The following is an 18,739-nucleotide window of genomic DNA, read 5'->3' on the forward strand; positions in this document are numbered from 1 at the left end:
TATGATGATAATGGTGAAGAGAAGGAACATGGTCATGATAATGATAATGGTAATGATAATGTTGATTCTTCTCACTGAATGAGAGAGAGGGGGGAGAGGGAGAAAGAGAGGGAAAGCAAGAGGACAGAAAGAAAGGGAGAGTGGGAGGGCAGAAAGAGAGAGAGGCAGAGAAGCAGAGACAGAAAGAGAGAGAGATGCAGCAGCTAATCTACAGCAATTGCAATCAACATTTCAGGAAGATTGCAGCAAGGAGAGATCAGTGAAAGAAGTGGGGTCGCAGTTTTATTCCTGATTAATTATTCCAGGACAGAGGCAGGAGAAGGGGTGATAAAAAAAATAAAAACAAAATAACAAAACAAGGAGATTAAGTGAAAACAGATCCCATAACAAAGGGAATTGAATTTTATTCCAATTTTAAGCCTTTTTTCTTTTAAATACCCATATTTACCCTCTTCTAGGTCTTGTAACAAAACAGTTGGTAGGTATTGAAGCTTAATTTAGGGTGATTAAAAGAATTTTTTTAATATACAGAGGAAGAGGGAGTAACTTGTGTTTTTTAATTATGCATTTCATCATCATCATCATCATCAGTGATTGAACTTCTACTTTTCAATGCCTGCATAGGTCAGGTGGAATTTGTTGAATAGATTCTCAATGGCCAGATTGTCTGTCACCTGTTTCCAAGCAAGTTTAATATTCCCCCATGGCCAGACATTGTTTTTAACAGAAGACTAGCTTAAGGTGACCCGCTCTACGCGCGGGTAAGAGTGTGGTATATATATATATAAATGTATACAAATTATATATATATATATAAATACAGATATATACACTTTGTATATATACATTATATATACATATTTATATATAGAACACACACATATAAATTAACCCAATAAATATCTGATTCATAATATTTATTCTCATGATTGTGTGGTGGTGGTGGCGATGATAATTCTCTCTATGAATGCAGACAGACGTAGAGAGAGAGTGTGTGAAAGCGCTGTCGAAGGCGGTGGGGGAGGATATAGGACGCTGTGAAACGACGTTATAGAGAGAAAGTGAAGGGAATGGAGGTAGACGCTGTGAAACGACGTTATAGAGAGAAAGTGAAGGGAAGGGAGGAAAGAGAGAGAAACGGAGAAAGACAGATACATAAAAGAATGAGAGGAGACTTGTCAAAGTGTGCGTTTTTTGCCCTAGTAGCCACACCTTTTAAGATAGGGATTTCTAACCTAGCCAACTCTCATCTTCACCTCATTTTACATATCCCTGTAAATTTTGGAGTCAATCCGACAGGATCTAGTGGCCTTTAACCCGTTCCAATGCCAAAACCAGACAAACAAACTATTTGCATTTCAGATTTATAGATATTGATTGGAAACAATTAACATTGCTTGCATGACAGAATACTTGCTTACAAACATCATGTGATATCAAGTTAAGGGTACACATCAACACACACACACACAACAGGTTTCTGTTAGTTACTGTCCACCACATTCACTCACAGGGCTTTAGTCAGCCTTGGACAACAAATAATAGAAGATACTTTCCCAAGGTGTCACACTGTGGGACTGAACCCAGAACCACATGATTCAGAAATAAGCTTCTTAACTACACAGTCATATCTGCATTTATGCTTTTAACTTTATTTGTTTATCTTTTCTATTCTTTTATCCTTTTACTTGTTTCAGTCACTTGACTGTGGCCAGGTTGGAGCACCACCTTGAAGGGTTTTAGTCAAACAAATTGACTCCAGGACTTATTTCATAAGTCTATTGATCTGTTTTGCCCAACCACTAAGTTATGGAGGCCTAAATACACCAACACCAGTTGTCAAGTGGTGACAGGGGGGCAAACACAGACACAAAGACAAACAAACATAGATGTATACATACATACATACATATATATATATATATATATATATATATATATATATATATAATATAAATATATATATATATATATATATAAATATATATATATATATATATATATATAATATATATATATATATTATATATATATATATAGAGAGAGAGAGAGAGGGCTTCTTTCAGTTTCCCTTTACCAAATCCACTCACGAGGTGTTGGTTGGCCCAAGGCTATAGTAGAAGGTGCCAAACAGTGGGATTGAACTTGAACCCATGTGGTTGAGAAGCAAGCTTCTTACCACACAGCCACATCTTTATTTTTTTTATTTTTGCTATTTATTGATGACCTAACTAACATTGCTGAATCTATTCAAGAATTAGAGAAATAATTCCACAAATAGAAGCAAAGTTTAGACTTGAGGGATTTTAAAGTAAACCTACCAAAATCAAAAGTTTTCTTTAGCAGAATAAAGGACAAGGCTCTAGTGCCATCAGAAAGATGGGCATGCTCAGTATGTAGAGAAGAAGTTGGTAGGATTCCATATAGTGTACCCAGAGTAAACTATGGATGCATAAGATGTTGTAGTGGAAAAACAGAATGGCTTTACATATCACAGATTACAGGAAGGAAAGTTGTAGGTAGATAGGTAGGTGAGTGTGTAGGTACACTCGTAGGTATGTATACAGCTATGTATGTATATAAATGGGTAGGTAGGTAAGTAGGTATGTATGAATGTAAACATAGGTATATATGTAGGTAAGTGAGTAAGTAGGTAAGTACATACATACATAAGCAGATACAAACATCGGTAGGTGGATAGGTAAGTAGCTGAAAACATTGGTAGGTTTAGATATGTAGATATGTAGGTAAACTGACACTGCAAGACAGAGATATAGTCACAAACTCACACATAAATAAACAAACACAAACACATGCTACACACATCAGTTCTATAACCATTCTCCAAGCAATAATATTGGTGACATTGTTGTAATACAGACAGAATAAACAAAAACTATGGTGGTACTAACCTTGACTTCTAACATTGTCTGTGGTTCCAAAGAACTTTGCTGTGGAGCCAGGGACAAATTTGGAATGTTTTTGTCTGTAGAATCAATATCTTCATCTTCTATAAGGTACTCTCTCTCTTTGTTAGCTGGTATTTTATAAAGATTACTTTCTGAAGTTTTTGTCACCTGAGAAGTATCAGTCAAACCCACACCAATTGCATGTGGAGTAGTAGTCAAAACCTCACTAGATCCATGAGGAGTAGTAACCAAAACCTCTCCAGATACATAGAAAGTACCTACACTAGGTCCATGAGGAGTACCATTCAAACGCGCACTAGGTTCATGAGGAGTACCATTCAAACGTGCACTAGGTCCATGCGGAGGCCTTCTGTTACATTTCCCCTTTTTTTTGTCTGTTCTTGATGTCTTCTTTTCCTTTCCTGAATCTTGTCTTTGATTTTGGTCAACACTTGCATTTACTGCAGGTTTCAGGCAGTGGTGTGGTTTCTCAGCAACTAGATATTTCCGGTACTCAGTTGGTTCAAGATTAACAGGTTTGTCTGGGTCCAAAGCCACATCAGAGCTTGTGTTTTTGTGTAAGCAATGCATACAGGGCAGAATGTCACACTCCATGTGGACATGTGCTGGTACAGTTTTACTACAAGAATTACATTGCTGCAGTTGAGGGCTCGCAATTGGTATTGTCTGAGTAGTTGTTACTTTGGGAAGGTTTGAATCAGGGTAAGTTTGAACTTCAACGTTCACCTAAGCAACAACAAATGTAAAAATATACTTACGACAAATTACATAAACAAAATATAATTCAGACACTTCACGACAATAAAATATAACCGAAACACATTGTAGCAATTAAATACATCTAAGAGACCCCACAACAACAAAATATAATTAAGACATATTACACAATGTAGCTTGTATTTTTGTTTCAACATCTTGTTTGTTTGCTTTCGCATGACAAAGTATCATCCCCATCATCAATCACCATTATTTTAATGTCCACTTTTCCATACTTGCATGGATTGGACTGAGAATGTGTTGAGGCAAATTTTCTACAGTTAGATACCCTTCCTGTCAACAACCCATACTTGTTTCCAAGCGAGGCAATATCTTCCAATGGCCAGATATGTTTTCACAGAATACTGAAAATGAATGACATTCATTTATGGCAACCACACATTGTCAAGACAAGGTGAAACAAACAAACAAACAAACAAACACACACACACACACACACACACACACACACACACACACACACAAGTCAGTGGATAAGCAAGAGAAAGTGGCATCCAACACATTTGATAGAAGTACATATATCATTTAATAACTGTTTGATTCAACTCCATGCAACTAAAAGTTTTGTGGGCTAGCTTCATTTTATGAGCTAAGTTGCATAGAGCCAAACCAAACTGCCATTAAATAATACACACACACACAAACAAACAACAGGCTTCTTTTAGTTTCCTTCTAACAAATCCACTCACAAGTCTGGTCAATCTGAGGCGGCAGTAGAAGACACTTATCCAAGATGCCATATAGTGAGACTAAACCTATAACCATATGATTAAGAAGAAAACCCACATGACCTCACAGCCACACCTGTATATATAAATTATTATATATATTTCAAATTTTGAACAATGCCAGCAATTTCTAGGAAGTGGGTAACTTTATTATATCAACCCCAGTGTTCAACTGTTATTTATTTTATCAACCCCGAAAGGATGAAAAGTAAAGTCGACCTTGGTGGAATTTGAACGTAAAGATAGACGATTCTGCCAGCTTTATATAAATTAACATTGATTTCAAATTTTGGCACAATTAAATCAATTGTGTGGAGATCTCCTGAACAATTCTGAATAGTACTTATTTTATCAACCCTGGAAAGATGAAAGGCAAAATCACCTCAGCAAAATTTGAACTCAGAATGTAAAGGCAGATGAAATGCCACACCTGTATATATAAATTATTATATATTTCAAATTTTGGCACAATGCCAGCAATTTCTAGGAAGTGAGTAAGAGTATTACATCAACCCCAATGATCAACTGGAACTTATTTTATCAACCCCAAAAGGACGAAAAGTAAAGTCGACCTTGGTGGAATTTGAACATAAAGATAGAAAAAATGCCATAAAGCATTTTGTCTGGCATGCTGATGATTCTGCCAGCTTTATATAAATAATATTGGTTTCAAATTTTGGCAAAAGGCCAACAGGATTGGGAGAGGAGCTAAGTCAATTAAATCAACCCCAGTGTTCAACTGGTACTTATTTTATCAACCCCGGAAGAATGAAAGGCAAAATCACCTCAGCAAAATTTGAACTCAGAATGTAAAGGCAGACGAAATGCCATTAAACATTTTGCCTGGCATGCTAGCGATTCAGCCAGGTTGCTGCCTTATATAAATTAATACCGATTTCTAAACTAGTACAAGGTCTTTAATATTTGGAGGGGGTATAATCAATGAAATTGACCCCTAGGATGAAAAACAAAGTTGGTCTCGACATGAGTTGAACTCAAAAAATAAAAAGCATAACTAAATTGTAGCAAGATATTATATTTCATATGATGATTGTCATTTCACCCCGTCCCCTTGCTTATATGAGTATTAGTGTTACAAAGTCTATACTTTTAATTTTGTAGATAGAATTTAATTTTGTATTTGATTCAAAAATAATCTGTACTTCCCAGTAACAATTCCAATTCAGAATAAGTACACACACACACACACACACACACACCACACACATATATATATATATATCTATATATATATATATACATACATACATACACACACCAACATTATATATATATATATATAAAATTGAATAGTGTTCACTTCCGATTCTCTCATTCTGTGAAAGTTTCTAGTTCGAATCACACGTGTCTCGAGATGTGCCGAAGATTTTCTATTTTGGATATATTTGGGGTACTTAGGTCTGCTCAGGACTTAGTGCTTGCTTTTCCATGGGTATGAGTAAGTATTTCACTTATATCTCGCATATTTGCCACTGAAGAGGAAAAAATTCTTATGAAATAACTCCGAAATTGGACCAATACAGTAATAACGAATTTTTTAGAAATTTCTATCGGTTTGTTTCGAGACACATAAATTATAATGGTTATTGACAATTTTTGTTTCGGCATATTTGGCATTAGAATTTTTCTTTTGCCCTTATCTTGTAAATTATATATATATACATACATACATACATACATGCACACACCAACACTATATATGTGTGTATATATATATATATTATATGTATGTATATGTATATATATATATATGTGTATGTATGTATGTATGTATTGATGTATGTATATTCATTTCTTCTTTTTATATCCACTTTTTTCATTCTAATATGGGTTGGTGAATTAAATATATATTACTGAGGAATTGTTTCCTAGCCAGTTGCTCTTTTCTGTCACTAACCTATACCTGCCTTTCAAATAAGGAATTTTCCTCTTCACTCGTCTTCAAAAATTCAGAGCTTGTGGCCAATTTACTGACAGGAAATGTTAAACTACACATAAGAAACAATAAAATATAAACATTCACACAGACACACACACACACACACATTCACACCCACACACATGCATGTGCACAGATACAACATTATATTCATAACACACATATACACACACATATCATCATTATTACTAATTTAATTCCACTTTTCCATGCTCTTGTGGGTCAGATGGAATTTACTAAGACAGGCTTTCAGTGGCCAGATATCCTTCTTGTTGCCAACCCTCACTGCTCCCAAGCTTTGAAGGAAGGTAATATTTTCCCATGACCAAACTTGTTTTCATAGAAGTCTGGAAATAAATGACACTGCTTGCAATGACAGTGACACTCATTTTCAATTGCTATGTGAGGACAAGACAAGGCAGCACACACACACACACAGACACACACACACACACCACACACACATATACACACACACACACACATTTTCAACAGGATCCTTTCAGTTTTCATCAACCAAATCCAGACACAAAATTATGACAATAATTAATGGTTTCACACTTTGGCACAAGGCCAGCAAGTTCAGGGGAGGGGATAAGACAATTACATCGACCCCAGTATTCAATTGGTCCTTATTTTATCGGCCCCCTAAAGAATGAAAGGCAAAGTCAACCTCAGCGGGATAGATACTCTTTTACTTGTTTCAGTCATTTGACTGCGGCCATGCTGGAGCACCGCCTTTAGTCAAGCAAATCAACCCCAGGACTTATTCTTTAGAAGCCTAGTACTTATTCTATTGGTCTCTTTTGCCGAACTGCTAAGTTACGGGGACGTAGACACACTACCATTGGTTGTCAAGTGATGTTGGGAGGAGAAACACATACATACATACATATATATATATATATATATATATATATATACACAAACATATATACGATGAGCTTCTTTCAGTCTCCATCTACCAAATCCACTCACAAGGCTTTGGTCGGCCCGAGGCTATAGTAGAAGACACTTGCCCAATTTGCCACGCAGTGGGAATGAACCCAGAACCATGTGGTTGGTAAGCCAGCTACTTACCACACAACCACTCCTGCGCCTATGATAATAATTATTAACAACAATTATTTCCAATATTTAGACACTTCATAAGAGAGAGCTTTGGGGATAAAAAAAATTTAAACTCAGAAATTTTGACCTACCTTAGACTGAACATTGGCATCTTGCAACTGTCTCTTTATTTCTTCTTGTGTTTGGGCCAAAACTGTGGCTGGGTTCTGAACCAAATTTGTGTGGAGATCTCCTGAACAATTCTGAATACTCCAGTTTGCGTCATGCTCCTCAGTTTCTAAAGATTCTTCAACAAGATTCACTTTGCCAGCTCTAGGATGTAATGTACCAATTCCATGAAGCTGAAATGTTTAATAACAGAAATTGATACATTTCTTACAGTTCAAGATTTACTTTTGATTTTATTACATGTCAAAGCAAGTGAATGAATGAATGAGTGTGTGTGTGTGTTTGTATGCATGTGCATGCAAGAGAGAGAGAGGAGCAGCATATGTGTGAGATATACATAGACAGGCAGAGGGTAAAGATAATGTGGTAAATATGTATAGAGAGGGGAAAGGCATAAAAGAGTGATCTAAAAGCCGAGTTATTTCTTGTAGCAAATTAAATTTTTTGATTAATTATAACCGAAATATCTTGTCACTGGAATGCAGATATCAAAAATCAAGTCCATTTTTTGAGAGGATGCAACATTTGGGAGGCTGTCTGTGAGATATTCACATACATACACACATACACTCTGCATTATTTTGAGGGACTTTTGTATTTTACATTGAGGCAGGCATGTAAGTAATTTATTTATTATCAACTCTAATAATATAAATTATTTAGATACTTTTAAGTTACCAAACAATTTGTCATGACTATATAATATTACATATATTATTATCATTGTTGATATATATATATATGGGAGACCCCCTTTGGTCATGAATGACCATGGGATTGCACCTAGAAAGTTACCCTCCGAGGCACAAGTCCGGGCAAGGTTGTTTATGGAAGACCAGCAGTCACCCATGCATACCAGCCTCCCCTCTCCACACCACTGATGTTATCCAAGGGAAAGACAAAAGCTGACACAGCTTGGCACCAGTGATGTCGCAGCTCATTTCTACAGCTGAGTTAACTGGAGTAACGTGAAATAAAGCTTCTTGCTCAAGAACACAACACGCAGCCCGGTCCGGGAATCAAACTCACAACCTCACGATCATAAACTTGACGCTCTAACCACTGAGCCATGCACTTTCACTATATATATATATATATATATCTTAGAAGGGTACCCTGTGTTGCTAAGGAAATGATGTCTTCATTTGTGGATCAATTAGCTAATTTATTTCTGGGCAAATTCTGGATAAAATCATTATTTCAAAGACCTAAGGAATAAGTACCTGGTTTAGAAAAACAAAAATAAGTACTGGGGATGTTTTATTTGACTAAACCCTTCAAGGCAGTTTCATGACTGAAACAAGTAGAAAATAAAAGATATTATTCTAACAAATATATATATATATATATATATATATATATATATATATATAAAGTAAACAGAAAATGGAGAAATATTGATCAGCAACAACTGACTAACATCTATTATTACTTTTTAATACAGACTTATATTGAAAAGTAATAATTGATATTAGACAATTGTTGTCGATCAATATTTCTCCATTTTTCTGCTTACTTTAAATTTGATTCCTGATAAACTCATGTTTATCTTTATCATTGCCTGTAACCTATGAGCATAATATGCTTCTATATGTATGTCCAGGGTTAAGATAGGTAATTATACTGGTAGTTAAATGGATATTTTTATCCCTTAGACAGTTATTCCAACCTCTAACTCTACTAACCTTTATATATATGTATACAGGGGTTGGACAAAATAATGGAAACACCTAGCATCATAGCTTCATAATTTTGAAATATCTATAAAACCATTTATTTTTATGTTTTTTTTTTTATTTATTAGTAGTGTTGCTTAATGTGTTTTGCTAAAACTGCTGTTTCTTTTCAGATATCATCAGAAAAAAGTAATTAAAATTCATTACAATGACAGATCTAGCGGACTTTCAAAGAGATCAAATTGTTGGTGTTCGTATGACAGGTGCTATCATAACAAAAACAGCAAAAATGTTTGGTGTATCAAGAAGTAATGACTGCCTTCCAGAAAGAGGGAAAAACCTCCTCATTGAAACAAAACTCTGAAAGGAAACCAAAACTTTCAGATAGGGACCATCGGACTATTACGTAAATTGTTAGAAAGATAACAAAAGTACAGCTCCCAAAATTACTGCAAAACTTAATGACCACCTTGAGGACCCGATTTCCAAAAAAACTGTTTGCCAGGAGCTGCACAAAACCAGATTTCATGGGAGGGTTGCAATCAGAAAACCACGACTTCCAAAAAGAAACATTGCAAGGCATTTAGAGGGGAGTAAAAACCTACAGAATCGCTCCCTAGAACAGTGTTATTTTCTCAGACGAGTCATCCTTTACCTTATTTCCAACCACCGGCTGAGTATACGTGTAGAGACAGCCAAAAGAAGCATTTGACCCAGACTGCCTTCTTCCAACTGTTAAACACGGAGGAGAATTTGTGATGATCTGGGGGCTATATCTTGGAAATCAGCCGGCCCAATGGTTTCCTTTCATGGCAGAATTAAAAGCCAAGACTATTTAAACATTTTATCTGATCAAATTCATCCTATGGTTGCAGAACTGTTTCCGGAGGGAAATGCAATCTTTCAGGATGATAATACACCAATTCACACAGCTAAAGTTGTTACTGAATGGCATGAGGAATATTCTAGTGAAGTTGAACATCTCATCTAGCCACCACAGTCCCCAGATCTCAATATTATTGAACATTTATGGTGCATTTTAGAAAAACAAGTAAGGAGTCAATATCCTCCAGCATCATAGAATGTACCCCACAACATAGACTGGTAGTTAGTGACTTTAGGATCAGGACTAGGAGGACAACCAGAAGACGACAAATATGGAGAAGAAGGATCTGGAAGCTTAAAGATCCTGCAAATGGACAGAGATTTAGGGACATATTACTTGAAGCCTCTGACGAAGTAGAAGGGGATAGAGCATCACAGGGGGTAGAAGACAGCTGGACGTTTCTAAGGGACAACCTGCTGAGAGCCACTGACCAGATCTGTGGCTGGTGCAAAGTCCCCTCTCGACCTAGAATAACGTGGTGGTGGAACAATATTGTAGACAGGGCTATTAGAGAAAAGAGACAGGCTTGGAAGGTCTGGAAAAATGGGGGTAGCAGGGGATTGTATCAGACTGCCAAAAGAGAAGCTAGGAGACAGGTTTATTTAGCCAGAGGGGAAGCAGATAAGAAAAAATTTGCCAATGTTCTGCGCCGTGAGGACCAAAGACTGGAGGTGTTTCGTGTTGCAAGACAGTGTGTGAGAGAGAATCGTGATGTGGTAGGAGAGAAGTGTGTTCGCATGGAAGATGGTTCACTTGCGCTAAATGAGGATGCAAAGAGAGAGGTTTGGAGATGCCACTATGAAAGGTTGCTGAATGAAGAAAATGAATGGGATAAAGAGAGTCTGCCGAATGTTGACCCAACAGAGGGACCAGCTATCCGAGTTGATAGTTCCGTGGTAGCTAAGGCAATTAGAAGCATGAAGACAGGGAAAGCCCCAGGCCCATCAGGAATCACTGCAGAGATGCTCAAAATGTCTGGTAGTGTCGGCTATAGCCTAGTCACCCGTATAGTTAATCAGGTGATACACAAAGGGGTCATACCCAATGACTGGTGTAGCAGTATAATAGTCAACTGCTACAAAGGTAAAGGTGATGCCCTAGATACAAATAACTACAGAGGTATCAAGCTGTTGGACCAGGTGATGAAGGTTACGGAGAGGGTCATAGCCCAACTAATTAGAGAGAGAGTTAGTTTAGATGAGATGCAGTTTGGGTTTGTGCCAGGGAAAAGTACCACTGATGCTATATTCCTGGTAAGGCAGCTGCAGGAGAAATACCTAGCCAAAGATAAGCCCCTGTACCTGGCTTCCGTTGACATGGAGAAAGCCTTTGACAGGGTCCCCCGATCCCTTATCTGGTGGTCAATGAGGAAACTAGGGATAGATGAAAGGCTGGTGAGGGCTGTGCAAGCCATGTACAGAGATGCCGTAAGTAAGGTTAGGGTTGGCAACATGTACACAGAAGAATTCAAAGTAGAGGTTGGGGTCCACCAGGGTTCAGTACTCAGCCCCCTCCTATTTATCATAGTCCTCCAGGCAATAACGGAGGAATTCAAGACAGGATGCCCTTGGGAGCTCCTCTATGCTGATGACCTTGCTCTAATTGCTGAGTCGCTATCAGAACTGGAGGAGAAGTTTCAGGTGTGGAAACAAGGATTAGAATCGAAGGGCCTCAGAGTCAATCTAGCTAAAACCAAAGTCGTAATCAGTAGGAAGGTAGACAAATCACAAACACCTTCAGGTAGATGGCCCTGCTCGATCTGTAGAAAAGGTGTAGGTAGAAACTCTATAAGATGCACCAAGTGTAAGCTATGGACACATAAGAGATGCAGCAATGTCAAAGGAAGGCTAACTAGGAAGATGGTTTTTGTATGTGGCAGATGCTCAGGAACAATAAACACTGAAAATGCTCTGAGACCAACTTCCGTCACTTTCCAGGGAGAAAAACTAGAAATAGTTGATAGTTTCCGTTACCTAGGTGACCAAGTCAGCAGCGGGGGCGGGTGTGCTGAAAGTGTAACTGCTAGAGTAAGAATAGCTTGGGCAAAGTTCAGAGAGCTCTTACCTCTACTGGTGACAAAAGGCCTCTCGCACAGAGTGAAAGGCAGACTGTATGATGCGTGTGTACGAACAGCCATGCTACATGGCAGTGAAACATGGGCCGTGACTGCTGAGGATATGCGTAAGCTTGCTAGAAATGAAGCCAGTATGCTCCGATGGATGTGTAATGCCGGTACTCACACTCGGCAGAGTGTAAGTACCTTGAGAGAAAAGCTGGACCTAAGAAGCATCAGTTGTGGTGTGCAAGAGAGATGTTTGCGCTGGTATGGTCATGTGGCGAGAATGGATGAAGATAGTTGTGTGAAAAAGTGCCACACCCTAGCGGTTGAGGGAACCTGTGGAAGAGGCAGACCCAGGAAAACCTGGGACGAGGTGGTGAAGCACGACCTTCGAACTTTAGGTCTCACTGAGGAAATGACTAGAGACCGAGACCTCTGGAAGTGTGCTGTGCGCGAGAAGACCCGGCAGGACAAGTGAGTCCATAACCCGTGGCCTTCTACATGGGATGGAGCCAGCCTACGTATGCATACCTTCCCTTCTTGGGACACAAAACTCTACTTGTGAAGACGTGATGAGGCAAGTGAGGATCAGAATCGAAATCGATCAATGGAAATTGCGGATGTGCTACCAGTGCCGGTGGCATGTCAAAACTCTGCTTGTGAAGACCCGTTGAGGCAAGTGACGATCAGAATCGAAATCGATCAATGGAAATCGATCAATGGAAATTGCAGATGTGTTACCAGTGCCGGTGGCATGTAAGAGAACTTTCCGTTTCGCGACCGTTGCCAGCACCGCCCCGTTTCGTGTCCGTTGCCAGCCTCGCCTGGCCCTCGTGCCGGTGGCACATAAAAAGCACCATCCGTTCGTGGCCGTTTGCCAGCTCTGTCTGGCACCAGTGTGGGTGGCACGTAAAAAGCACCCACTACACTCACGGAGTGGTTGGCGTTAGGAAGGGCATCCAGCCGTAGAAACACTGCCAGATTTGACTGGGCCTGATGAAGCCTTCTGGCTTCACAGACCCCAGTAGAACCGTCCAACCCATGCTAGCATGGAAAACGGACGCTAAACGATGATGATGATGATCATCATCATCACTACAAGAACTAGAGACTGTTTTAGCTGAAGAATGGACAAAAAGTTATTTTGGAAACAATTCAAACTTTGTACAAGTCAATACCTCGTAGAATTCAAGCTGTAATTACCGCCAAAGGTGGTCCTACCACATATTAAAATAAATTTGTTCGAAATTTTAAGGTGTTTCCATTATTTTGTCCAACCCCTGTATATATATCATTCACCATGCTGGACCGCTGAAATCTACAAGTTTTTCTCATTCCCTCTCTCTTTATTTTCTCTTATTCCTTTCTGTTGAAGACTTTTTCATTTTGCTGCAGGTCAAACTAATACACTCGCTTGTTGTTCATACCCCCTTCTTCATCTTTTGTTTTTCTATATAAATATATATATATATTATATATATATATATCATTTTACTTCTTAAAAATTTAATTGTGGTTCAATAATGTTTATAAAAGGATCATGCACAACAGAGTGGAGTTGAAGTGTTGATATGCTGGGGCCAGGTTGTGGAAAATATTTGACTCAGATGAGTAGAATTTCACTGAGCAGGTTCATGTTTGAAATTAAATGATTGTCTAGGTATGGCTGTATGGTTAACGAGTTTGCTTTGCAAACATGTGGTTTCAAGTTCAGACTCACTGCACAGCACCCTGGGAAAGTGTTTTCTACTATAGCTCCAAGCCAACAAATAACTTATCAGTGGGTTTTGTTAGTGGAAACTGTATGGAAGTCTGTCACATGTTTATGTATACCTTACATGGAAGGGTTTGGCAACAGGAAGGTCATCCAGCCATAGAAAATCTGCTACAGCAGATTCCATCTGACCCGTAGAAGCATGGAAAAGTGAATGTAAAAATGATGATATAAATATATATAGACAGATAGATACACACACATACATGCACAATATATAGCTGAGTTGAGCAGTAAACAACCCTACCCATACCATTTCATTTTTCCTTTATTTAGAAACTATTTTCATAATTCTTTGATTTGTACATTAGACATTATATGTATAAAAAGAAAATAAATTCATAAATTCAATCCTTTTCACTTTATTTCCCTTCTCCTCGTAATCCACTAACCCTAAACTCTATACCATAAACCTAAAAACCTAACCTTAAACCCTAACCATAAACTCTAACCCTAAAATCCTAACCTTAACTGCAAACCTGATATTTTCATGCATGACAGTAATCTCCTAAGTTTAATAATGTAATTATGAAAACCATTTGAGAACAAGCTGTCAAAAACAGAAATATTACTTGATGCAAACACTGAAATGGGGAATTTAAAAGTTGATAATGAATTTTTTTAAAATAGTATTAAACATTTACTTTTTTTATGTTTTTCAGAATCATAAAGACATTTTTCTCCAAGTGCAACACCAGTGATTTGTTAATCACTGTTTTTCTATATCAGTAGAGGTTAAATTTATCTAAGCATGCAGTTGATATTGGATACTTGCTATTGACTTGTTAAGGTTATCGCTACAGTATCTTCATTTAAAATGAGGGTGAAAAATTGGATATTAATTTGATTAACATCAATTTAAAACCAGTGGTCTAGCATATTAAAATCTGAAGGTTCAGTAAATTGTATTACATACATATGAGAGGGATGACCACTATGTGGACAACCCTTATGCTAGAAGTAGATCCGCTATGGTCTTACCACTAAGATATGTTCTCAAGAAAATTTAGCAAACACCAGAACGTAAGCAAGCAAGACAAATGAAAAGTAATAGATATATAAATTAATCACAAACATGTTTCACTATCAACAGATTATGTAATTTTACTTATGCAATTTGTCCATAGATCTTCAGTATGATCGTCAATGCAAATATAATTTGCAGAACTATACACAAAACGTCCGCACGAGGTCAGACATGTATCTAGTTCTACCTATTACACTTGTAGTTATTTTTCAAAAGTCCTCGTTTTGGCACACTAAATTACTGGAAATAGTACTGCAGAAAATAATTCATTGCAGTAGCTTTTATACAGTATTTTCTATAGAAATTATAGCCACCACTAATTCATAACAACATAACAAATCAGTGCTGGCTATAATTTCCATAGAAAATCTGTACAGATAACCTTAACAAGTGATGTAAAGCACACTGCTAAACCAGGAGAACAGTACTGACTTTAAAGTGTTTGATATACTTTGTAGTATATTATGGTTGCATAATGAAATAGTGTCCCTACACATTATTAATTTGCTATTGATGACACTCAAAGAATCAGAAATCTAGATCAAGCAATTCCACTGCTGGACACTTTACGTCTGCTACTGATATTCTTCTGTGCTTTTTAGCACTATACATCTACAGCAGATGCTTTCTCAAGACAAATACTGCAGTTTTGTGGTTTTCTACAGTGTATCCACATTAAATAAGATATACAGAATATTACAGATAATAGAAAATGTTAGGTAGCTGGGGTTCATATTGCACAACTCTGCTAAGACACATTCATCATCATCATCAGTGTCTGCTTTCCATGCTGGCATGGGTTGGACAATTTGACTGAAACTGGTAAGCTGGAAGGCTGTACCAGGTTCCAATCTGATTTGGCATGGTTTCTACAGCTGGATGCCCTCCCTAATGCCAACCACTCCAAGAGTGTAATGGGTGCTTTTAATGTGCCACCAGCAAGAGGTGCCAGTTATGTGGCACCAGCATTAGCCACAACTACAATTTCATTTGGCTTGACAAATCTTCTCAAGCATGGCATATTGTCCAAGGTCTGTCACTTATCACTTCTGTGAGGCCCAATGTTCAAAGGGTGCTTTCTACATTCCACCAGCATGGGTGCCTGTTACGTGACACCAGCATTGGCTACAACTACGGTTTTACTTGGCTTGACAGATATTCTCAAGCATAGCATATCACCAAAGGTCTCAGTCACTTGTGATTGCCTCTGTGGGACCCAACATTCAAAGATCATGCTTCCCCACCATGTCTTCTTGGGTCAACCTCTTCCACAGGTTCTCTCCTCAGTTAGAGATCAGCACTTTTTTACACAGCTACCCTCATCCATAAACATCACATAACATACCAGTGTAGTCATCTCTCTTGCACACCACATTTGAGGCCTCTTATGCCCAGCTTTTCTCTCAAGACGTTTACACTCTGTCTTATATATTAATTTGAAATATATATTCCATTTAACAATAGGTACAGACATGGTTAAGCGATAAATATCACTTCAGATATTGAAAGGCGGTGAACTGGCAGAAAAGTTAGCACGCTGGGCAAAATGCTTAGCGGTATTTTGTCTGTCTTTACATTCTGAGTTCAAATTCTGCCAAGGTTGACTTTGCCCTTCATCCTTTCAGGGTTGATAAATTAAGTACTAGTTACATACTGGGGTCGATCTAATCAACTGGCCCCCTCCCCAAAAATTTCAGGCCTTGTGCCTAGAGTAGAAATGAATATCATTTCAGATATCAACTGCTTTGGGGTTCATTCTACTCAACACCATCTTAAAAGCATTTCATTTTTTTACTTATATCAGTCACTGAACTGCAGCCATGCTGGGGAAACAACCCAAGTACTTACTTTCTTTCTCCTTTTTTTTTTTCAGCCTGGTACTTATTCTATTGGTCTCTTCTGCCAAGCCTCTAAATTACAGGGACTGTAACACTAGTTGTCAAATGGTAGGAGAGACAAACACAAAGACATACACACATATACATAGATGTATATATACATATTTTCTTAGATGTATATATATATATATCATCATCATCATTTAGCGTCCGCTTTCCATGCTAGCATGGGTTGGACGGTTCAACTGGGGTCTATGAAGCCAGAAGGCTGCATCAGGCCCAGTCTGATCTGGCAGTGTTTCTACGGCTGGATGCCCTTCCTAACGCCAACCACTCCGTGAGTGTAGTGGGTGCTTTTTATGTGCCACCCGCACAGGTGCCAGACGGAGCTGGCAAACGGCCACGGACGGATGGTGCTTTTTACGTGCCACCGCACCATCACATCTTTCTTTAGATGTATATACATATATAATTTTTAAAGAAAGATCTTTTTTGAAGCTATTAACTATTTTTTTTTTATTATTTAATTACATAACGTTTCTTTAGATAGTTAACAACTTCAAAAAATTTATTTCTTTAAATATTATGGCAGTGACTGTCTCAGATGATATCATGTGTTTTTGCAAAAACTATATATAGGAAGGGCTCTCACATCATTTCCATCCACCAAACTCACTAGGTATTAATCAGCCAAGGGACTGAACTTGAAACTACATAGTTTCAAGTGAGCTTCTTAACTATACAGCCATGCTTACTAACATACTAAGTAGAGTTGTTGAAAATAATATATTTCAGTGCCTTGTCATGTCCAAGGTCACATGAAAATGAAAATGTTTATTTTGTCAACAATAAATGGTTTCTGGGTCAAAAAGTGAGTTTTCTCCAACAAAGCAAAACTAAAGTAAAACAATTAACAGGAAAATTCCAGGGAGGAATACTATAAAACATCCAGTGTAATATCATTAATAGTTTCAGATTTTGCCACAAAGCCAGCAAGTTCAGGTGGGGGTAAGTTAATTACATCAGCCCCAGTGCCCAACTGGTACTTATTTTATTAACCCCCAAAAGGATGAAAGGCAAAGATGACCTCCGTGGAATTTAAACTCAGAAAATAAAGACGGACAAAATGTTACTAAGCATTTAGCCCGGCTTGCTAATGATTCTGCAAGCTCACCACCTTGGAGATAACATCTTTATTCCTAGAAAATTACTATTTTTAAATCTCACAATGTGAGATATTCAGCAACAGTACTTTGGAGTAAAGATTGTTTGCCAACATACCATGGCAATCCTGGTTTAGGACGAATGTTGCTGTAATTTAGCCCCAGGAGACATCACATATATATATGTGTGTATGTGTGTGTGTGTATATGTTTGTGTGTGTATATGTTTGTGTTCCCCACCCTAACATCGCTTGACAACCGATGCTGTGTGTTTACGTCCCTGTAACTTAGCAGTTCGGCAAAAGAGACCGATAGAATAAGTACTAGGCTTACAAAGAATAAGTCCTGGTGTCGATTTGCTCGACTAAAAGGCGGTGCTCCAGCATGGCCACAGTTATATGACTGAAACAAGTAAAAGAGTAAACAAGACAACAGAGATCATAATCCTAATAATGTGTACATCAAAAGTTATTTCAAACTAGAATTTAAGTTTAAGATCAGAAATTTTAAGGAGAGAGGATAGAAAATATCATTGACACAGTTACCTGATTGGCACTGTGTATTTTTATCAACCTCACAATCATGAAAAGCAAAATTGGCTTTAGCAGGATTTGAACTAAGAACACAAAGAACTAGAACAGTTACTGCAAGGCATTTTGTCTGATGTTCTAAAGTTTCTGCC

At 37.8% G+C, this 18,739-nt stretch overlaps 1 protein-coding gene across 6 annotated transcripts in view; it reads right to left on the reverse strand.

Annotated features, from left to right (window-relative positions):
• The window catches only part of LOC115221445, an 81,692-nt gene that overhangs the window by 19,459 nt on the left and 43,494 nt on the right, over window positions 1-18,739 (reverse strand). For 5 of the 6 annotated variants that reach the window (XM_036510858.1, XM_029791628.2, XM_036510857.1 and 2 more), the window contains 2 exons: window positions 7,598-7,807; window positions 2,913-3,656 (listed from right to left, as the gene is read on the reverse strand). In XM_036510858.1, the coding sequence (XP_036366751.1) occupies window positions 2,913-3,656; window positions 7,598-7,807 (954 nt within the window). The remainder of the gene's footprint in view (window positions 1-2,912; window positions 3,657-7,597; window positions 7,808-18,739) is intronic. The other variant, XM_036510860.1, reaches the window with a different exon arrangement.

This window comes from Octopus sinensis, linkage group LG18 (assembly GCF_006345805.1).
Source record: "Octopus sinensis linkage group LG18, ASM634580v1, whole genome shotgun sequence".
NCBI classification, from domain to species: domain Eukaryota; kingdom Metazoa; phylum Mollusca; class Cephalopoda; order Octopoda; family Octopodidae; genus Octopus; species Octopus sinensis.